Source organism: Crocodylus porosus, unplaced genomic scaffold (assembly GCF_001723895.1).
Source record: "Crocodylus porosus isolate Cpor-Errol unplaced genomic scaffold, CroPor_comp1, whole genome shotgun sequence".
NCBI classification, from domain to species: domain Eukaryota; kingdom Metazoa; phylum Chordata; order Crocodylia; family Crocodylidae; genus Crocodylus; species Crocodylus porosus.
This window is the reverse complement of record NW_017728943.1, coordinates 107,620,026-107,644,311: the sequence shown is the minus strand read 5'-3', so window position 1 is coordinate 107,644,311 and position 24,286 is coordinate 107,620,026. Positions and strand designations below refer to the sequence as shown.

At 39.8% G+C, this 24,286-nt stretch overlaps 1 protein-coding gene across 1 annotated transcript in view; it reads right to left on the bottom strand.

Moving 5' to 3' along the window:
- Positions 1-24,286, bottom strand: part of PDE10A (phosphodiesterase 10A) — a 262,401-nt gene that overhangs the window by 22,318 nt on the left and 215,797 nt on the right. The window contains exons 11-18 of the mRNA XM_019549980.1: positions 23,814-23,956; positions 18,063-18,155; positions 17,283-17,469; positions 14,953-15,095; positions 11,990-12,073; positions 8,106-8,256; positions 5,827-5,982; positions 1,084-1,256 (exon numbers count right to left, since the gene is read on the bottom strand). Coding sequence (XP_019405525.1) covers positions 1,084-1,256; positions 5,827-5,982; positions 8,106-8,256; positions 11,990-12,073; positions 14,953-15,095; positions 17,283-17,469; positions 18,063-18,155; positions 23,814-23,956 — 1,130 coding nt within the window. The remainder of the gene's footprint in view (positions 1-1,083; positions 1,257-5,826; positions 5,983-8,105; positions 8,257-11,989; positions 12,074-14,952; positions 15,096-17,282; positions 17,470-18,062; positions 18,156-23,813; positions 23,957-24,286) is intronic.

The window sequence follows — 24,286 nt, the reverse complement described above, 5'->3', positions numbered from 1 at the left end:
GAACTACAGGAGATGGTTGTAAGACTCCGAAGCACCTACATTGAACACCTTCAAGAGTAAATTGGATGCTTATCTTGCTGGGATCCTATGACCCCAGCTGACTTCCTGACCTTCGGGCAGGGGGCCGGACTCGATGATCTCCCGAGGTCCCTTCCAGCCCTAATGTCTATGAAATCTATGAAAGCACTGAATCTTCAGATTCAGCCCTATCAAATTGGGACGGTAATTGAATCACTGTCCCCAATTTGGGTTGAATCCAAATTGAATATGGCCTATTTCACACACCCTAAGAAAACATCATCGAACCTAACTTTCAGGGTAACAAAAAGGGTAATTTTCAATGTTTTTGCATTCTTTCATACAGAATTAAAAAAATCTCTGTGCTTATCCAATTGTTTTGAGAAGTCTGAAATTCAGCGATTAATGACAAAATAGTTTTAGTATATATTTCTGAGTTTAGTTAGTGAAAGGTATGTCTGCTTTTTTTGTAATTTTGCTGGGTCACATTCTAATTTCTTTGCTCAAGGTTCCATGCTGCCTGATACAGAATATTTTAACATGGTGAAGCAGCAGCACCCAGTTTTTTATTTAACAAAGGTGGAAATGAAATAGTCTTCCCTGGTTTTACTTGCCAAGAAGCAACATGTTCAAAACTACACATTCAACTTACTGTGACCTGCAATCTCATTGGTGACCTCAGTATTGTCCAAAAAACAAACACCCCCAAAACAAACAAAAAACACCTGGGCAATTTTGATCAGTCCATTTCCAAACAAATTAAACTGAGATGCACAAAGGTATGCAGAGTATAGGGTAAAAATATCCACACAGGGGAAGAAGTGCAGAATAGTTAGTGCACTCTAAATTCACACCTTTGTTCCATACTAGCTTCCCCTCGCAGGCAAGACTTTTATGAATTCATCAACAGAAGTTGGATATCTGGATCACTGTTGCTGCACACACATACTTAGTCTCAGTGGTTGCTACGTGTGAAAAAGACACTCTATGCATGGTGAAAAGTCTGAGCTTTTCTTTGTTGTCATTTGTAAATGCAAAATCTTGAAGAAGTAATGTTTGTGTTACCTGTGTGCTTGATTTTTAAGGTTTAAGGCTCCTGTCTGATGCAACTCTTCCAGCTGTTTTCTGTTTCCAAAGTACAGGGCAAGATCTGTAGCAATGATGGCTTTGCGGATGATCTCCAGAACCTGCTCATACTCACTGGAGCTCAGAGTGGAGAAGACATTGTGCCCTTCCAGCTATGAAAAAGTAAAAAACCAATAAAAAGCACAAGCTCTAATTCTGAGATGATTCCAGTCTTTTCTTATCAAACAGGTTACAACAGTTTTACAGCCCAATGGAGACTGTGGTATTGTACCAATTATAACAGAAAATGGACTTTTGTATTCCCTGTTTTAAATACTGGTATGGAATTGCTGCAAGCACAAATCAGTCATGGGATCTTAAGCATCTGTACATTTTAAATGCTGACTCTCCTAATACAGTTTGTTTATTTCTTGCTTGATGCGAGTAGAATCAGGCAGTGCCTGACATAAATACCAGTTCTACCCACAGAAAAAAGTTAGGCCTCCAAATATTTATAGATACCTAACTCTGGGAATGGTCACAGGGCTTCATTTTCAAAAATATGACCAAACCCTGTGAAGTACTGGGGACCTTTCCCATTATGCTTAGTCCCACAGACAGCGCTTCTCAGGATTATTTATTTCCCTCTTCCTCTACTCGTGTTACTTTCAAAAGGGTCTGTGTCCTTCTGAGAAAGCTTTTTCTGAAGTCCACAGGTGTTACTAGGGAGGAAACACAAAAATCTTTCCTCCTCCCTCCCTCTCCATTATCTGTATGTGTTACCTACATGGCACCTCCATCTGCTAACAGCCTCGGAATTTGGGATTCAACCCTAATTCAGAGAGCGTCACTATCAAGGTAGCAAACTGGCTTTTTCCCCGGTGAAGAGAACAGGCACGTTTTATTAGTGGATAGTGAATGCATTAATAATTAAAATGGATTAGGGAACATCTAGTTACAGTACTACACTTATTGTGAGCTGATTGTACAGCACTAAATGAAATGTACTTGCAGTAGCTGCATACACGGATACAATATCCTCTTTAGAAATGAAGTTAATTACAACACATTTGCATATGTGAACTCTTCAGAAAAAGACACCTTTTTAAAGGTGTTGCTTTATTCACGCACTAAAAATAACAATGCCTCCTGTTATGGAGACTCTACCAACAGCCCTTTCTATTATTTGCTATTTTTAGACTACATATAACAGACAATACACAGAGATCCTTGGTAAAGCTACACCACAGTTTTAGCAGCACTACCTGCTGTCTCTGTTTTTGGAAAAACTTATCAAGGCTCTAAAGCCCAGAGAGGGAAAGAAAAAAAATTAAAAGAATAAGCCAACCAAGTCAAGGTGCCTGCATTCACAAACAGAAACATTATTAAAAATGCCTTACTAAAATGTTTGTTTTAACATTTAATTGGCACTTGTGCAGAAGCTGACCAGGTCTTTCCAACTTTTGTCAACCAATTATGTAAGAATAAATTGTTCAAAAGCAAATCCCCACTAATATAAATAGGCTTGCCTTTTTCTGTCATCAGGAATGTAAAATTTAACGTACAACATTTCTGCCAGGATAAATAGATTGATTATGAATACTGGAATTAAAATATAATCTATTTGTCTCTCAACGCTCCTTTGACAGTATTCTACATATGTTTCACACCAACATTTTAACCCATTGTCACAGAATTGCAAGCAGTAGACCTCCTAGTGTGGATGGTTTGCATTTTTCCCTACTCCTGCCATACAATTGCCAAGAATATGTATCCAGGTCCTTCCTATTATATCTATGTAGCAATACTGCCCCACTAGGGATGGAGGTGCCACTTCTAGTGTCTTGCAAGCTACAATACAAGGGGCAACAACAGTAGTAGATGGATGTGTGACAGCTTCTATGTACACTATTCAGAGGTGATCTAGTTCCTGTAAGTTATGCACTGCTGGAAGCTACTGAATGCTATGTAAAGTGCTTGTCTAACTGAAAAGAGGATGTTATTCCTTCCATCATGAGCTAAAACTAATAATTGGAATTCTCTACAGTTAAATAAATGAAACATGGCATGGATCTAGTCTAAAATGGATGGAACAAGCTGCTATGAAGTTCTAAAGAAGTGTAAATATCCAGAAATAATACCTACCAGGCCAGACCTTTTAACTCTCCTGCTTGTAATCTAGGACTGTGGGGAAGGTCTCAATCCTGGAGCCATTCGGTCTCCAGTGTAAAACAGAATAAACTAAATGTTGTTCTTTGACACTGACTGCAAATAACATCCAGACCTCATTCAGGAAGCAAGTACTTGAATCTGTGCAGAAGCATTCTCCACATGTCCTTTTTACTGGCTACATGCCACTATTACATCTAACCACCAACCTAGAAACAGTTATGCTGAGTGCGTCTACACAAGACGCTACATTGCTGTAGCAACACGTTATGGCAGAGTAGCTCGTTGCTATGGTGACATAGCATTGGCAGGCACAAACTGTGACACCAAAGCTATGCTGTTGTAGTGACATGCTACTTCATTATAATGTGTTGCTATGGCAACATAGCTGCTAAAAATAACCATGTGCCGTCATGTAGTACTTCCTAAAGCAGCGGAGGGCAGAGTCTGGCCCGCAGACCAGATCCAGCCGGCAGTGGACCCCATTTCCCAGCAGCCCCTGCCTGGGTGACTGGGGCCGGTTTACCTGGAGACCCCAGCAGTAGCTGTACTGTGATAGCTTAGGCCCGGGATTTCTGTGGAGACAGGCCCCAGTAGCACTGGCAGGCAACAGAGACGCCAGCTTCTTCCTGGCGGGTGATATTTGAGCGGGGGCTGTGTTGTAAGCAGGAGTGGGGCGGGCAGTGGCAGCAGTGCTGCTGGGAGGAGTGGCTATGGGAGCTACAGGGATTTTTGGGGTGACTATAGCTCCACCAAACCTCCAGCACTACCCCTGCTGGCAGGGTACACAGCAGGGCAGGAAGCTGCTCTGGAGCTAGGCTGGGATCTTGCATGGTGATAGCATGGTCCAGAGCCAGGGCAAAGCCATGACCAGCAGCCTGCACACCCTGGGAAAGGGCATGCTTCAGAACATGTTGTCACTGCTGCAAGGAGCCAGGGCAGAGCCACGATCTGCTGCCTGCACATTCTGCCCAGGGCATGCAGGCTGCAGACTGCAGCTCTGCTCTGGCTCTGGACCACGCTGTCAGTGCCGGAAGTCCCAGCCCGGCTCCGGGGTAGCTCCATGCTCTGTTGTGTGCCCTGTCAGCACTGCTGGGGCTGGTCCCATGGAAGTCCTGGCCTTGCCCTATCACAGCATGGCTGCTGCTGGGGTCTTCATGGAAACTGGCCCCAGCCACGCAGGCAGGGGCTGCTGGGAAAAGGAGTCCAGCCACCGGCCCACCCTATCCTAAATCAAGTACTAAATAACAACTGTGCCGTGGGGGGCATGTATATACGTGCCTGCTGACTCCCCGGGATTCCACCAGAACAGCCATTACTGTCTGGTTTAAATTTGCTTTGCACTTCTAGAGTGGCACAAAAATGTTTCAATAAGTCTGAGGATCCTGTTCACCATGTACAAACTCCTTTGAGCAATGAATACTAAAAATCAAATGCCATGTCTACACTCAAGGACTCATTTATATGTAAATGAGTGAACATACAGAGTTCCAGCCTCTTGGGTGGAACGTATGCTCTTCCTAAAATAATCTCAGGAGACAGTTTTGACCATGATACAGATTATGTGTGTATTTACTAACTCCTGATAAACTATTTAAGAAAATGGGTACCTTCCCCCTGAAAGACCAGAAAGAAAGACATATTAATAATGAATTAGACACACAGCTGAATGAGAAGGAAGTATACAGGGAATGTGCAAAGAAACAAAAACAGTGAGCACAAAAGAAATAAATTATTTACCGGCAACCATTTTCTCTGCTACTAATTTGATGTGATTTTTGACTAAAGACAAAATACCTGTCACTATAATTAAGTTTCCTGAAAAGGGTTAGCACATTCTCTGATGGTTTGTATTAATTAGACATATAGAGATATTACTTTACATAATGGGTCTACTGGCACACAGCCTTAAATAAATAAAACATTAACAATAACTGAAGAACAGCAAGCATAGAAAAACTATAAGACTCTTTTTCTTTGCATGCCAAAATATTATTTTCTCCTAGTTTAAGTACTTATACACATCTCATGCCATGCATTCAATGCTTTAGTGGATTTATTACAGCAGATGATTACATTTCTGAATTTTATACTCCTTTTCTAATTCTTGTGATACATAATGACTTCTTTTAGCTTATTCTGAGGGAAACATACCTATGCAAGAATTTAAATTTTTATTTTTGAAAAAAAGTACATTTCTAGACATGATTCTAGAAGGAAAGCCTCAAGACAATATCCACATGTATTAGACAGGCTCAGAAACAAGCCTGGAATTTAAAAGAACCTCAAATTTATGGTAGTTTACACATTCCAAGAGTTTTGTGTCAATCAGATTGTTTTTAGTGTCTCACTCATGACTTTTGAACACCTGGAGCTGACAATACTGGAACACAGATTTGCTGTAATAAACCATGGCAAAGCCCTCTCCCAAACTTTTATTTTCTAGGCAAACACCCAAAAAGCAGTAATAAAATCAAACATGCTTCAGGAAAAAAGACCTCTACTGAGAAAATGCTACAGCTATTTCAATTAATGAAATACAGTGCATTGAGGGTATACTTTTAGTAATCCTACCTGCAAGATGGACACTGTCTGGGAGAAGTGGTGTTGTTCCATAGTTGAGGTGGAATAAAGAGCTGCCAGGGGATGATCAAATTTCTGAAGGTAGCTGTTGCTGTAACCCCTGTGATCCAGGTCATGACATAAGCAGGCAACTAGAAGACCTTTTCGCTAGAAGAAATGTCAGTGCAAAGAGAGAGAGAAAAAAACAAAAACAAAAATAAGTGATGCATTTTCTACCTGTAGGTGTCACTCTAATCTCTTCAAATGTTTTAGTTACCCTTCAATATTATAAGCTAGAAGTTTCTGATAAAAGATTGATATTAGTGTTGCAAAGTCAAGAACTCAAAAGTTAGGAAATGCTAGAATTAAAAATATCTGGGCAAACTTAATTCAATTTCCTTATGGGTACAAATTATAATGCACTCTTTAATTACATGAATACATATTGTTAGTTGCAACTTACTTTGGGAATAAATTAAGGCTCTTACTTAATGAAGAAAACTGATTTTCTGTAGGACCCCTGCCTCATCTGTTCAGCTATTAACATGGAATGCAGAGAGAGAGGATGATCTCATGATCAGGATGGCTGAACCATGCCTTGGAGAACTGGTTTCAACCTCTGGGTCCTGGCAGGGTTCCTATGTGATGCCTGGAAAGTCATTTACACCAACTTTCTTAAAGGTGGACACAAACTGTACTTTCTTTGTTTCACAGATACCAAATCCAAGACCCTAGAGTCTGATTTAAAGAACTGTAAGCACTCACACATGCAACAGTTATTCTAAAAGCTGTACTTCAGTGTCCAATAGCAGTTTATATACTTAAATACCCTGGATGTCTCAAGCTGGACATCCCAAACTAGCAGGTATTTCCCACTCTAATCTCTACTCCTCAATGGTAAAACAGAGGTAACACCACCCCCTTGCCAACAGTGCTGCTGTGAAAATACACTCGTTAATGTTTGTGAAGTACTTACATGCTACAGCAATTAGTATCACAGGAATAGTGCACAGTGAATAAAGTCTAGGGCCTCACACTGAACAACGGGGAAAAAGCAAAATACTAAACAGCTGCTCATTAAGTGAGCATTGTCATTCTTGAGCACCACATGAGGCTTGGGTCTTATATGATTCAGTTCTGGGGTTTTTTTCCCCCCTATAATAGAGACTGTACCATAAGGCACAAAGAGGTCAAATTAGGGATACAGGGTCCATATTAAACTGGCACTTGATTTTAAAAAAAAATCAAATTGAAAAAAAGATTAATGTGGCATCACTCAGGGATCAGGAATGGAGTTTTCAACACTGTTACTTGAGCTAAGAGAGTAACTGAAAGAAGGAAGCTGTTAAAAGGGAATGAAACACTTCACCAGCGAGCTTCAAAGATATTTGCTGACAACAAAGGAGTGATGAGACTCAGGAATAGTGTTATATACTATGAGATCCTGAAGTGAATATTCTTGTGGACACAGCCTCACTAAGGTCACCAAGATGACCTTTTGTCACATCTCCCCAAACTATGTTTGTCCTGTTTGGTCTCCTCTCTCTCTCTGCCTATTTAGCTTAATTTCATTTTCTTCACGTAACTAGTTACCAAGTCTCCACTTCTCAGGTTTCTTATCCCAGTCTCAATCTCCTTGCCCAGTAAAAACTACTCTTACAGCTCCCTCTGTACTTCTCCCTGTCCTTTCATTCTCAGTGCTTGTCTCTTTGCCCTGCCAGCCTCAGTTTCCCTCCAACTCCTCAATTCTAGTGCCTAGGTCCAAACCCCCAGCTCGGATGAGCCATTTCAGGGAAGTCCAACTGTCCTTCTGAAACCCTGGGCTGGAGCATATCTTCTTGCTCTGTGGTTCTGGTGCCTTCACAGGTTAGTCAACACCAGAAGCTGAGAGGCTCAAGTACCTTTAGGGAGGAGATTTTAGCTGACAAGCTCTAACAACCACTTTGCTGAACATGTATGAGTTATGACTTTTCAGAGGCTTGTAACTTTGTAATTTTAGGTAAATTTTAAAGGGGATAGAACAAGCTATATTCCTGACACCACCAAATTTCAAGTTTCATGTCTCTAAAGCATAATGGGGCCACATCTGTGTAAAGAAAAGATCAAGAGATTCTCTCTCTTTCAAATTCAGTCCATTTTTTTCCTCATCTGGATATCAAAAAGGCCTAAACCAGCAGCCTGTAGCAGGCACTAACTAGGAAAATTATGATCTAAATGGTTCATGTCTAGAAAAGTTACAGGCAACTAAAGGATCTTGTAACTAAGTCTAATGATGTGTTCCCTACACTTACCTCCAGGTCTGTGAAAAGCCCTTGGTTGTTCTGAAGTATGGCATACATACAATGTGCAACTGTAATTGCATGCTTCCAGTTGTGATAGGGCACACGGCGATAGTTTTTCTTTACAGACATAGTAAAACGACACAGCTTTTCAAGTTCAAAGCTTAAGAGAAGAGAAATTAGTAAGAGAAAAGGAAACAATAAAAATATTTTTTAGTCACCAAACCCTCCACCGCACCCTGACCTCCCCAGAAACAGCAACACTATTTTTCAACTGGGTCCTCTTCCTCATATCAGAAATATGAAACATTTAATTTCCAATAGGCCTAGTGCACACATGTCTGCTGCTCTTGTTCTTGTCTGTAATTATTAGTACGGTAAACCTATCCAAGGAATTCTCAAGAGTTTATTTTTATAAAAAGATCCCCAAGTCTCATTTCTTTAAGCGAGCATCCATTAAAGCTGACTGAATGATGGATTATAAAAGCTGTATTGAGTCAAACTGAAAAAAGAATCTGTTGGTGAATCAAAAAGACAAGAAATAACATTTCTCTCAGGTCAAATAGAATACTCCTTTAACATAAAACACATGGTTTAGGGCACATTTAATTTTTAATTATTTTAAGACAGAATTAAGGAAATATCAAAACCAAAAGTTATTTTGAATAAAAAATTAAATCTTTTATTGTAGAGGTCTCCTGAAATTGTCAAGTTAACACACATTCACAAAATGTTATTTTTTTTCCTTCACACAGTTATCCAAGAAAGTTACCCACAGTGACAAAGGAAGCTTATGTTTAGATCTAGAATTCAGCCCAAGACACCCAAGTCCAAATTCTGTGCTTTCCCCACAACACCAAAGAGACTAAGCTTCCTATACTATCTTTCACTCATGCTGAAATGTCTGGGTATTGTAATGTATGTCATATATATGATTACTGACCATGTGGTGAGTGCAGCAGTGCTAAGGAGGAAGATTTTAAGGATGAACTGGATATTTTAATCAATAAGGCTGCTTTTGCTTTGTGTAAATTAATTATCCATCATCACCTGAGTGAACTGCCTGTGTCTCGATTGCTATTTTATATAATGACAATATTAGCTGTTCCACTTTTAAAGCATACACGGCCTAAAAACCAAAGCTGACGGGCTCTTACCAATCATGTGTATACGTAAATACATTTACTTTATGAAAGCATTTAGACAAAAACATTTCCATGGCTGCATGCTGAGCAAGGCACTTACTACTGTATTTTCTCACTTGTACTTTTCCCCACAAAATTAGTCTTCCAAACTTGGGTACATGGTATAAGCAGGAAAGCTGATTTTCTGCCCAAAATAGAAGCACCTCATTTTAAATCCTTCTGTACCCAAAGTTTTAAATCAACTGTCCTAGAGCACCCTGACTTTTCTATTCATGCAGCTGAGGGATTCGATTGATGTAAGGGTTCATTGCTCTCCACTCCACAGGTATTAATGACTGCTGTGTTCCATTAATCAAGCTGTTTTTTGTTCTGGCAATTTTTCTGTCTGCTAGCTACTCCTGGTCTCTCTCCTCCCATTTCACAGCCCTACAGACTGTTTTGGCTCTGTTCAAATTCATAGCTCTGCATGCAGAAACCAGTCTTCAGCAGCAGCTACAGTTTGAGCTTCTAGCAAGAAAGAGAGGGCAAGTGATTTGAAGATTAGTCTGTCTTTTCTCTATGAAGCCACAACTCCGGGGAAAAAAATTCTTCATTCTGACTTCTCAAAAACAAGGTATATTTTACTTGGCAGCATACGGTGTGTGAGAAAATATGGTATACTGTGTGCAGATTTTTTAGCTTTACATTAGAGAAAGGCTGGAGATGCATTTTGCACTAAAACTTTCAATTTTTTTTTTAAATCCAGACGTTTAAGTCAGGCATTTTAAAACACCTGTCAAAATACAGTTTCAAGTACAATATTCTTCAGAACATAAATATTACAATAATTATCTCCAACTTGCTCAAATACCTGCTTCTGCTTTTTAGAAGCTAGAAAGGGACAGTTGCCATCAAAGGCAAAATTATCACAGAAAGGACTCCTGAATCCAGAACATAACTATTCCCTCCATCATTTTAAATGCCTAGTGATGACAGTGACAGATTATTCTTACTGAAGGAAAGCAAGAAACTGAGAGTCCATTTCCCCCCTCAGACTACTCTTTGGACAACTAAGTTATATTCTACCTCTTAGGCAGGGGTACAATTCTGGCTTTCAGTAAATTCAGAGTCTAAATGCAAACTTAAGATAGCTATAGACTTTGTTTATGGGAAATAGAAAGCTTTTTTTTTCTTCATTTTTTAAAGGTACCATAAGAAGAAATTTCAAAGTAAAAAAAAATGTATTTTGTGTATGGAAAGAAATTAGGCAGAAGCCCCTTTAACACTGAGTATTTCTTTAAGTGAACATGAAAAAAAATATATATATATTTGTAATCTGAGGGCTGAGACTCACTAAAACAACATTTCAACTAAGGGAAATGTTCTTCAGGTCAGGTCTGAAACTCCTAGAAAACATAGTTTAGAAGAAAATTAATTTAGGAGTAAATTCAGCCCCAACTTGTACAGCCTAAAACATTTTTTGACTATGGAAATTATGTGATTTTGCTATGAAAAGGAGGGGTGACGTTTGTAAACAAAATAGGCTATTGCTCAACCATTTTGCAGTGCAGAGGGAGAAGAGATTTGCTCATGGAAAGGTCAGAAAAAGAGCCAGAAATCCAATGATGTGATCCTGAAGCTAATGAAGGAGTCTGCTGGAGCGGTGGAGCCACTGAATTGTTTTTCAACTTCCCCACACAATCTTGGAGTGACAATAGCTCCTCCTTCCATTACCCCCATCTGCCTAATTCTGCAGAGACCAAAAAAGCTACAGACTTTTTTGGCACTGGGGTAGATTTGGCCAGCAAAGATTCTCAACTTGGTAGTGCTAATAGGAAGTTATATAATGTTAAAAAATATATTATATAATATAGATTTCACAGACATTAGGGCTGGAAGGGACCTCAGGAGATCATTGAGTCCAGCCCCCTGCCACAGGGGCAAGAAGTCAGCAGGGGTCATAGGATCCCAGCAAGGTAAATGTCCAAATGTCTCTTTAAGGAGTCCAAAGTAGGTGCTTGCACAACCTCTGGCGGCAGTCTGTTTCAGGCCTTGGGGGCTCAGAATGTAAGGAAGTTTTTCCTTATGTCCAGCCTGAAACAGTCTTGGAGGAATTTGTGACTGTTTGACCTTGTCATCCCTTGGGGCACCCTGGTGGACAGACATTTCCCCAGATCCTGATGTACACTGCTTACATACTTATAGGCAGTCACCAGGTCCCCCCGAGCCTATATTTAGGAAACTTAATCAAATCAATTTATTTGACAATCAATTATTTTCACAATGAAGGTGGAAGTAACATTTATGTAAAGAATCTCGTCTCCTTTGCCTTTTGCCATTTTCCAGTTCCATGCTTGGCAATGTTCTACTCTAGAACATATTTTTAAACACTATGTCAACCATATATTAAACCAGAGGGACCAAACTAATAGTCTGTGGGTTGCATCTGGCTCATTGGGCTGTCACCATTTTGGCTGAAGAATAGCCGCCAAGATTAGTGTGCCTCCATTAAGAAACAAAGCAATGTTGCTGTTTATTCCAAGGGCTGCTGTTGGACACCTGGAGTTCTTTATTCTGAGCATTCCTACATCTTAACTCAGCTGGGAAACATCATCAAAAAATACCTGGGACTGGAAACCTAGTTAGTCTTGAGCAGACCCCAGGTATGATGCATAAAATGCAACCATTTGAGGAGACTGATCACAAATATTAATGGAAAAAGTGAATTATGGAAGCAAAATAATAGCAGTGTAAAATATTTTTTAACCATACCAGGCTGTCCCACAGGACTGGTGGACCATGTAGACAAAAATTGCTGGCCAGACATCTTCAAAGGGGCTGATATCAAAGTGGTATCTAACAAAGAAAGTTCAAGTTTAGCAAAAGGAAATATCCTGTTAATCTTATTATATTCATGCTGAGGCTACCAGATAATGTACTCACCTGATATGCTAAGGCTAGTAGATAATGTAGCCACTTGACAGCACTAACCTGCTTCTGAACATGTGTAAACTGACTTTTCTGGGCCAGAGCTTCAGCTGGTGCAAGTTAATGTCATTCTATGGACTCCAATGGAACTATGCTGATTAATAGCACCTGAAGCTGACTAGCCTGGCATGATTTAGAAAACTAAAATTGTTTTTAAAAATGTAATCAAGCAACCAGAATCGTTTTTATTCAACAAGGATAATGAGGGGAATATATAACCCAGTTAAGAAAATCTTCAAACCCTAAGTAATCATTTGCTATGAAAAATGTTAGAGTGGTAAAAGTAAGAATATCATGGCCTTGTCACTGGTGAAATTCAATTATTTGTTTTAAAAGTTGGGTAAGGTTTTCTTCAGGCTTTTTTTCAGTCGAATGAGCTTTGACTGGTTAACAGAAAGTCAAAACTTCAAATGCAAACATTTAATACTGTGTTTTTGTGTTTTACCATCCAACATCTTTTCCTTCACATCAGCTTTCATACCTCATGCTAGCGGTCAGTGCAGCTGAGCTATCTGTCCCTTGGTTATAACTTTATCCCTTTCATTGCACCTCTTGTGCTGTACATGTTCTGTTTACTTTGCACTGAACCCAACTAAATATTAGCTTGTGTGGGGTTAAACTAAAGAGCACAGCAGGTGTGTTAGATGTGAAGGTAGGTGAATTGCTTGGAAAAATGGTTAATGTATTCAGATTTCTCAAACTAAAGGTTTTTATGCAGCTCAGAAAGGCTGTCATATTTAAAAGTAAAAATCAATTTTGTTGAGGAGGTGGGTTATATAATATCATTTAACAAAGCACCAGAAATTACACTGCACAGAACAGTCCTACACTGGGATGGAATCCTATATGCTGCTGAGCACTTTGCCTTTCAACAAGTATATGCTAAACTTTAAGCAGTAGTAGTTCCAGTTAAACTTATGCACAAGCTTATATATGTTGTAGGATCAAAGCCATGGCGCTTAGCACTTTGCAGCATTGAGTACCCTGGGCTAGATCCCCAAATGACAGGTGTTGCAACTCTCAGCTCTATAACACCTGACTTATGTATTAGACATCTAGCTCCTAAAGCAGAATTCATAGCCTTGATTAGGCTCTTAAACCCCCTGTACAGAATATGGGAAGTGTTAGGAGTCTCAGAATGAGATTTAAAGTGTCAGCAGGGTGAAACTATCCAAATGTAGCTACTGGAAACTCTTATCAAGAGTCTAAATCCTGCCCTTCTCCCCTAACTTTGGCCTGTAGGGAAGGACCTATAACCACTTGACCCCTATTCTGAAGTTAAATAATTAGTCTTTTTTTTTTTTTTTTTTTAGAAAACTGATGAGAGGGGATGCAACAGGCAAGAGCAGGGGTGGCAACCTACAGCCCACACAGGATGGATCTGGCCTGCAGAACCACTGGATCCAGCCCATGGAGCTGGGGCTTTGCCTATGCTATGCCACTTTGCAGCAAGTTTTCCCTCACCGTGCTGCAGCCAGGCAGTGGGAGGAAGTAATGCCAGTGCTAGCTAGGTCCTAGCACTGGCCCATCTCAAGAGCCAAGCCAGGCCATTTCTGGCCCACTGTCAGAAAAGTTTTCTGACTGCTGGGTTAGAGCACTTAGGATGTAGAAGACTCGAGTTCAATTTTTACCTCTGCCTACATGTGTTCAAACCTCTCTTTCTCATCTCCCAGACTAAAGCCCTAACCCCTACAGGCTAAACTCAGACATGGGCATTTTCAGCACTTGTTGAAATTGTTCACCCAGAGGGGCAAAATTTCAATTCTGGTTTTTGCACAAAGGATACTTTATGCATTATAAGCAATGACTAACATGGAAAATACTTAGAAAGGTTTTGGAACAAAGACTAGAGAGCAGACCTCCAGCTCATGAATGCCCTAATTATTATGCTATAGCCTAATGCTTACTCTTTCTTATCCTTTGGCTCTATACATTTTTAATTCTTTTTTACTCAGAAGAACAAATTTCAACAGTAGATGGTTAAGACTGTCCCCGCACCAGCACTGTCAATCCCATGGTGGTTAGTGCATTCTTCTGGAAGGTAGGAAATGTGTATTTGAACCTAGGACTGTGCCTCACACTGGGGAAGTTCTCTAACTACTGAACTATTGTATAAAAATGGGACATTTCCTGCTCTGGCTGTTTCTGAATGAAAGCAGCTGATGCCACTGTATTTTGTGGAAGCCTGATCCTACACATTTGCAATTGTCTGGGCCTCTCCAGGGACACAAGCAGAGGAATATATTGTTTGTGAATCCTGACTGAGCTTAGCCATGACATAAATGCTGATTTCCTCATTAGTAACAAGATGGAGAAGCTTCTGTACATTTGCAAAAATTTAACTGTAGGTATTTAGCGTACTTCATTAGTGAAAACTTAGGCCTATGCAGACTTTAGGTACCTAATACATCAGACTGTGATTTTGGAAAAACGCATTCTTGGGTTTAGGTGTCCAAATTCAGTGGCCAGCCTCCCTATCCTCTTTTATCTCTACATTCTTTGGACTTGATTTGCTGCTCTCATGCAACATGTGTTGTTGTAAATTACAACTGTGCAAAAAGCTGTCATTCTGACTAGGTATACCTGGGTCCCCTTACTTGTACAGTGATAACAAGATCTAACAAGATATTAGGCAGTGGAGACAACTTCTGTGACAACAGTGACTTCCATAAACCCTTGGGTACATAGAAAAAAATTATTTTTCACAAGACAGGTTGTAGCTTCTCCTAAAATGACAAAAGACTCACAATTCTATTTCCTTGCAGATGTGCGGAGGGAGTGTGCAGTGCATGAGGTTTTGCCACTCTTCTGCAGTACAAACACTGTGATAGGATAGCTTTTCCATTGTTACACGATAAATACATTCTGAATGGCGAATTCTGTGATACATCTGAAAGAACAATTGTTACTTATCAATACTGGATTTTAGTGAGGAAAACTGGCCTATTTCCGGAACGATCAAACATTTATTCTGAAAAAGGCAGGCCATCATTTTCAAAGTGATATGGGGTGCACAACTTTGCATACCTTAAAGTTCAACACTTCTTTATTGTTCAGCCCCCTTTAAAATGTCTCAAAAGTTGGGCACCCCAGATTACTAATCAATGCTGAATATACCTGAAATATTGGGGATGCAGTGTTAAGGCTCTCCCCATTTCGCATCTCTACTTCATCCCTCCAACCTGCATCATAGCAGGGGAGGTAACGGCTCAAAGTCTCCTTCATTTCCCTGTGAGGTTGGTAGCCAGGGCAGCAGTGGTTAGGGAATTCAATGCAGCTTTTTTGTTACTGTGCTAGCCAAGCTATGATTTAGTTTTTAGGAGCTATACTTGGTCTTAGTTTTCCATTTGAGTTTAAATCCCTACCAAATCTCCCAAGAAACATAATTTACACACACACACACACACACCAGGGACATCTTTTTGCGTTACCAAACATATTGTTACAGCACAGAGCAGAAACATTATCAGTCAGCCTCAGGGAAAAATAAATGCAATAATATATTACCTGGTGAAACAGTTACAGAGGCTTAGCATAGCTTGTAAAAGGGTAAAGACAAAACAGCTTTTCATTTAAAAAAAAAATCGAAAAAAAAGAAACTGGAGGAGCCTGCCCTAATCAGTATAAAGAGATTCGTTTTCCAGCATGGTAAGTCCATGCCCAATAGATCACCAAATGGCCCCGATTCTCTCATTTACACTACTCCAGTTACATAAAGAGGCTCTAAAATGGATGTACACAGCCAGCATGGTATAAAGAGACTTGAACCAGACCCAATAGTCACTGTATTGTCTCTCTTCTCAACAGAATGTGGTCAATGGTTTTTTTTATTAACATTTATTGTTTCTTTATGATAATACAAGTAAAATTCCTTATATTTTCCAAATAAAATGACTTCTTTTAAAGAATTAAGATTGAATCTCACAAATAATGGCATCAGCCCTCATCTTCATGTATGGGTAGTATTATGTTAGGAAAGACCAGCACACAGAAATTAATGTATAATCATACCGTTTTGAATTTACTTTACAATCCATGTGCTTGAATACAGTTTCTCAGTCACTCAGCTAACTTTAAAAAATGTGTAATCTGAAATTGTATAATGAATTGGACTAATGTGTCACATTTCAGCCTATACAGGTGCTACACATACTTTGACTACAGTATACTCTTTTAGTTTAGCTATATACAACCAATATATCAACTGCACAATTATTAAAGAAGAAAAAAATTAACCCTGTGCACCTACTAGATCAGTTATTTATGAATAGGAACCTACCAAATTCACAGTGGGAGTAGGGTGCATGGTGGCTCTTTTAAACTTGCAGATTCCCCTGTGCATCCCCCAACCACTGATTGGCAGTGGGGCCCCGCTGCTCACCACTGGCTTCTGATCAGCAGGGAGACAGAAACTGCAGTTTTAAATATGGTGCCATTTTTGCTGCTCGCCACTGATTGGCCAACGGCCCCTGGCAGCCATGCTTTTCACCTTCCTGCTGATCAGGAGTGACCTCCTGGGGGCGGGGGGGCGGTGCATGGGGGAACCTGCAAAACAAAAGAAGCTGCTGTGCACCCCTGTGCTCACTCCTGATCAACTGGAAGGCAAAAAACAGTTTTAAATTCAATGCTGTTCTTGCCTCCCGGCTGGTCAGCAACAAACAGCATGGCTGCCAGGGCTCCTCAGCCAATCAGTGGTGAGTGGCAAAAAACAGTACCATATTTAAAACTGCAGTTTTTGTCTCCCCTTTGACCAGGAGTGAGTGATGACCAGCAGGGCCCCTGCACCAATCAACATGGGTTAGGATGGGGGGGGCAGAGTGGGCGCACAGGGGAAACCTGCAAAATTCAAGGAGCTGCTGTGCATCCTCCTCCCACCATGAATTTGGTAGGTCCCTATTTATGAAAGAATCAAATGATAACTGTTACTTTAGAATTATTAGTCATTTTAATGATCTGGAAATTAGGTGCAACCAGAAGAATCCCAAACTGATTCTAACTCCATAAATAGTATAACCAGTAGTTGACAGAATTAAAAAAGAAATATATGTTATATGAAGCTTTAAATGAGAAAACTTACATTAGCACAGTGTAAGGCTAAAGCACAAAAGACTGCAAACATTTTAAAGTTGTTCTCATCTGTTTTAGAGAAGGCACTTCCACTTATTTTGTTCACCATCTGCACAACACCTATCACACTTCCTCGGCTCACTATAGGCATGCACAGAATGTTTCTGGTTGTGTAGCCTGTGTAGAGGTCTACTTCTCTGGAGAGGGGTGTAAGAGAGAAAGAAAGAAAGAAGAGACAAAGAATATTAATATCCATGCCTTCTTCCTATGCTCTACCGAATAATGTTACATAAATATAACTGGTACCTACATAAAGTTTACTTGTTCTACATTCAAATAAATTCATAAATCATTTTCAGAAAATACTTCATAATTCCTATAATATCCATTTAAAGTTAAAATTACAGTCACCTCATTCTTAAACTCACAGAACATATTTTTATGAATATTTTTGAGCTAGCTATTTTTTAATTTGTTGGAACACATTAATCATATTACAGTCAATTTAATAATGTTAAAGTAAGCGAAGTCCACTTAGCTATACAAAGTACCATCAAAGAAAACAATAATTAAATCCTTCTCAATTCTTTTGTGTAAGAGACCTGAGATTATTTTTATAGAATGTGCTCATAAAACCAGTGTCTGCAGAAAAAGTAAATCTCAGACATCTCTTTTCAAGACAGAATAATTCAATGAACATGTTCTAATCCAAAATTTGAGTGGAAAATTAAGTAAAAGACTTGGAGTCTTGATTTTTCTTTTTTGTAGTTGAAACTGAAGAGTTTCTTACCTGTTAAAGCGTGGATCTGCATAGGCATCAGGAATGTTAAGGACTTCACCTGTTCTTGCTACCTGACCAGCTATTCCTTTTTCAATAGAAAATCTGCACATATTAAAGAGACATGTCAATCAGCATATGAATAGCTGGAATAAACATTTTTCCATCTGTGGCTACCTTGGACATACTGATTACATGTGGTCCAAATCAATTTAATTCAACAGTCCTTAATAGAAGAAAAATATTAAACAAACAGAAGTACTTATTATAAGTAATATAAATATTTACTGAAAACATCTTGTAGGGATAAACAGATACACACACACACACACATATATATTGTGTGTGAGTGAAAATATTTACTGAATGTATATGTGGGTGTGTGTACACACATGTACACTCATGTTGTTCGATTTTAAACTTCTATGACATCTTTTGAAAGAAAAATACGGTAAACCATAAAATACCCATGAAATTTTTAATGCATGTAGAAGACAACTCTCTCATTTGAAAAGCTGAAGAAAAAGTTACGGGGTCATATATTTTGGAATTACTTCTGAGCAAATGTCATGAAATCATGCATATGAAGGTGGTCAGCAATATGGGAAGAAGTGATCATGATAAAATTAATGATTCTCAAGGAAGACAGACATAAGAGCTTCACAACACAGGCACTGAACTTAAAAAAGGCAGATTTCAACCAAGTCAGGTAAACGGTAGGTTTATCCCTGGATAAAAAGATGACAAAATGGTTCAAGAGGGTTGGTAGTTCCTAAAGGATGTAATATTGGAGGATCATTTTCAAGCTGTTCCATGGCAGAAAAAAACATTAGAAGAATGACAACAGACTGATATGGCTGCAAAAGGAAATTTTTGGCTATCTGAAAATCAAAGGAAGATAGATATAGGCAACAAAAGGAAGAGTGTGTCACTAAGGAAATCTACAAAAGAAATAGCACGAAGAGGTAACAACAAAGGAAAGCAAAGGAGAAAAACAAGTTTAAACTGGAAAGAAATGACTGAAACAATGACAAGAAAGAACAGGGAGACAACAGTTCCAGCCCTCAACTGAGAATATGAACTATTAACAAAAAAAAAAAAAAAATGAAAAGGTGGCAGAGCTGCTCAATGCTTATCCTTGCCTAATTTTCTTAGTCTTCCTATGAAAAAAGCAATAAAAAAGCCAAAAACACCACCTTGAAAAACAGACAAATAGTAAAATTAATATAAACAAAGAAGGGGAAAGGATGAATATTACAATAAATAAAAACCATATCAGAGAAGTAACCAATCTGAATTAAATTAAGATAGCAAGAGTTGACAGGATGAGCTCCAGGGGTGCCTGCAGATATGCAGACATGTACAGTTAATTACAACAATGGGATCAAATTTGATTAATTGAGTCTGCTGGAGCATGCTAATTAGTACATTCCAGCAGCCTCCATGTCTCATGTATTCAGTATCTCTACACTTCAAAATAGAGGCAGGGATGCTTTAACTAAAGCTTGTCAAAAGGGAAGGTATGAGTGCAAATTATAAAAACAGCCAAGTTGTAAATATATAGAAAATTGAGAAAAACAGCAGCAGCCAAATAGATTTGTTAAGAATAAATTATGCTAAGCCAACTTGCTTTTCTTCTCAGGCAGAGCAACTGTTTTGGTTGAAAAGGGGGATGAAATGGAAATAATATATCTGGCCTTTAGTAAGGTGTTTGACATAGTTCCACATGCTATTCTCATATATAAGGTAGACAAATGTGGACTAGATAGAATAATCAGGTGGATATATAACTGAGAGAGTAACAGTAAGCAAAAAATGGATGAGTCTACATGTGCATATCAACGCGCAGCAATAAACTCTGGAATCTATCGCTCTGGAGCTTATTGTTCTCAGGCACTGCATTTACATGTGCACCCACATGTGCACCACAGAGTTGGGTCAAAGCAGCCCCAGCTGGCAGGTGGCCACAGAGGTCAGCCTGCCAGCCTAGGGCTGTTCTGACTCGATTCAATGTGCTAAGGAGGGGCTGGCTAGGGCATGAGGGTGCTCCAGTGCCACACTAGCTGGCAGGCTGCCCATGCACTGAAGCATTCTCGTGCCCCAGATAGCGCCATCAACATCTACATGTGCTGCTGCACATGAAAAAAACTCCACAGTAGGATAGTACTTGTATTTACACATACTAACCTGCTGTGGAGTCTATTAGTTTCCTGCAATCTAATAGGGCCACACATGTAGACACCAAAATGTTTACTGTGGAGCTAATTAGGCAACCCTGCAGGACACATGTTGTGTTGATGTGTCCAGTAACTATTAATGAATCAATGTCAGAGTGAAATGAGGTCTCAGGTGAGGTCTTATAGGGGTCTCTTCTGAGTCTTGTACTATTTAACATTTTGCTAGTGATTTGAATGCAGGAATAGGGAATATCTCAGTGAAATTTCCTGATGACACATAGAGAAGAAAACTTAAAAGGAACCAATACAGAATAAGAGGTAACTAAATGACTTGGCAGTAGCATTACCAAAAAGGATCTGTGAATTGTGGTGGATCATAAACTCATCATGAGTAAATGAAGTGATTTGGGTCTCAAAAAAATTCAAATACAAGTTTGGGTTACATTAACAGAGCTACTGTATGCAAGACATGGAATGTAATAGTACCAGTATACTTGACATTGATTAGTCCTTAGATGGATCATTGTGTCTAGTTTTGGACGTCACATTTTAGGAACAATGTACAGAAACTGGAGAGCAACTGACAAGGATGATAAAGAGGTTAACATGCAAGCCATGTGATGAAAGGTTGAAGGATGAACACATGCTCAGTTAGGAGAAAAGAAAATGAAAAGGAACTGGATAGTCCTCAAATATTTAAACGGCTGCCAGAAGGAAAGTGAGAAAACAAGGCTCTTCACTACCACACAGGGTAGGACAAGTGGCAGTGGGTTTAAGCTACAGAAAAACGCATTAAATCCCAGAAACATTTCTTAGCTGACAAGAGTAGGACAATAAAACAAACTGCTTAGGGAAGCTGTGAAATCTCTCTCACTAGAGGCTTACAAGAGAAGGCTGAATAAGCATCTGTCTACGATGGGGAAGGCAGAGCAAATCCTATATGTGGGAGAACAGGATGAAGTAGATCAAGGGTAGCAATTGTTTTGGCTGGACAGCCACTTAAGAAGCTTTCAAGAGCCATTGAGGGTCCGTGGAGTGCAATGGGAGGGGTGCGTGTGGATTTCAGTTCTGCTATGGGCCCGTGCTGTCACTGCCCTGTGATCCCATCTCGCTCCTGGATGCTGCTTCCTGCCTGCCCGTGGCCCCATCCCAACTGCCTGGCTGAGCACGCCCTGCCTGCCAGGGTCCTGGGCCAGTCTCCATGGTCCGGTGCCCCTGGCAGTAGATGCAGGGCAGATGTGCCAGAGTGCCTGGGCAGTGGTGCTGGGTCTGGTGGTGGCAGCAGACATTGGCAGTGGCAGCTGGAAGTGTGAGGGCAGAGGGAGCTGCTGCCACAGGGACTGCCAGGAAGTCAAGTCTGGCTGCCACACATGGGGAAAGGACAGGCTGCGCTCTGCGCCAGGTGGCACCTCCATGCCTGGGGCAGTGGGACCAGCTACATGCACCAAGGCCTGGGCTGCCCCCTGTGCCTAGGCTGAGTGGGGCTGAGGGACCCGCCATGGGCTGGACAGAATCACTTGGCGAGCTGACTCCAGCCTGAGGGCTGTATTTTGCCCACCGCTGGAGTAGATGATTCTTGAGGTCACTTTAATTCTGTGATTCTAGAGTTAGAAACAAATATTCCCATATATCAGCTCATTTTGGTTTGAAAGGGATCCTTGTCCCTATTTAGGCTAGAGTTTTCTGACCTGTCATGCTGCTATTTAATTACACTGATAGAAAGTCTTCTGACTAATGTTCAGGCCAGCAGCTCTCTTTACAATCTCTTACATGTTGAATATTTTAGGAACAAACACCATGTAAGGCGCCTCTTTGAAAAAGAGATCAATTTGGAATAAGTTAGGGGAAAATTTCCAGGATGGAATTCATATGCACTGGGCCATGAAGATTTTAAAATTAACTGAGAAACTTCATTTTATATTAAGCTAAGCTGCACTAAGTGCTGACAGAATCTTACAGATGTCCTATAATGAAACCAAGGCACATAAAGCATACTGAGGTTCAATCATGCAAATACCATAAAGTTAATATAAGAACAAGCAGGGAAAATTCAAAAGGGGAGCATATCCATATGTAAGTCAAAGTGGGTGGAAATGTGGCCTCACGGAAGTTAATGGCAAAACTTATACTTGTTTTATCAGGGCTAGAATTTCACCCGGAATGCCTAGATGTTTCAGTCAGCAGGAGTTACACACTCTTTTGCTTATTCTCACAACACCAGCCTAGTCTCTCTCAGAATGACTGACTCACTTTTACATTTTTACACATGTAACTGATAGTCTTGTCTCCTTATCCATCACCCTTGGACATAGCTCACATACTCCATTACACTGAGTGTCAAAATGTGTTTAATTCTCACATTCAGGAGAAAGGAGAGAGAAGTGTACGAATGCACAAAAAGCAATCATCAGGCGGGAGTTAGAAAGTATAAGTTAAAGCAAGCCACCCCCTTCTTTAATTTATACCACCTCCTTGCTCCTCAATATGTAAATTGCATCAATTTAGACTCCCTTATACTCACTCACACAATGTAAAGAGTGGGAGTAAATCAGTCTAAGGGAGTCAAACTGAGGGTGAGAGAATGCATCTTACATCCCCTTATGAATCATCTCTGATACTGGCCTAGAACTTTAAAGATGCATAGAAACAATTAAATAAATCACTGCAAAGTTTCACTGCTGAGTGAAGTGCTTTAGATGTGTGTGTATGTATTTTATTTTTGGCATGCTTAATGCAGAGGATTTAGTCATACATCTTTAGAAAGATGAGGGTCCAAATTCCCAATATTGGCTTGAAAATGTCAACTTTTATATTTTAGAGAGGCTTCTGGATGAAAGATATTACAGCAATTATCATTTTGTTTAAATTGAGCTTGTCATTCTGGCTGTTTTTTTACTAAGAATGTGTGTACACAAAATCATGGCAAGTCAGGAGGATGAGTCAGTTTTAAAGAATCAGAGGATCCCATGTATCTACATTTCAACCCTTGTAATGTTTAGAAATGACCAAACCAGGCAGACTTTAAAATCACAATTATTCAAGTTAGAACCAACTAGATATTCAAAATTAAGTATACAAATTGAGTATACAAAAAAAACAACTGCAGCAGTAAGAAACTAAATTAAGAGTCCTTTGACTGAAAATTTTAAAAAGATTGATAAGATCACACTAGTTTTTTGGGAATGTCTAATCCACCAAAAACAATTGTCCATTAGAATTTGCCTGATAGATCTTGAGAGCTTGAATAAAAATCCTTGACTTGCAGAACTGTGGATAGGTGGTTTATTTTCACACCTGCACCTTTACCTACCTTTGAGCACAAGTGTTTTTTTCCAACATGATTTCCAAAAGGACCGCCTCCGGAAGACGGCATTTCCAGGAGTGACGTTAAAGCTTCAGAGACGTTGTTTCGATGGCACTGCAATGTCATTCCCAGAAGTACTACCTTCTGGAGGCGGGTCCTGGTGGGAATGATATCACAGTATGACAAGTATTGTCAGGGTACCTGCAAATAGGCATAGACACTGGATAACCGAATACCTGAACATCTCATTACAATGTAGTTGCATTCTTTTGCTGCTCCTACCTTATTTCTTTGGTCTTCTTGAAGACAGGTTTCCCATCGTTTTCCTCTCCGATATCAAAAAGATCTGAGTACAGCTCCTTGTTCTTGTGATCAACCTGGAAGAGTGCGCACCGATCTGCATTCACCAGGTTTTTTGCATATATCTACAGATAGAGAACAAATCTAAAATTAATCTTCATGAGGTTCAGATGAACTTCAGTCACTAATCTGTAAAAGAAGCTAAGCCCTTCAAGTATCAAAGCTTTAACAGTTTATTCCAACACAAAAACCTGTTTCCACAAGATTTCTTCCTAGCCACAACGATTTAGGTTATAACTTAAATACTTTCATAGATTTCATAGACATTAGGGCTGGAAGGGACCTCGGGAGATCATCGAGTCCAGCCCCCTGCCCAAAGGGCACGAAGTCAGCTGGGGTCATAGGATCCCAGCAAGATAAGCATCCAATTTACTCTTGAAGGTGTTCAATGTAGG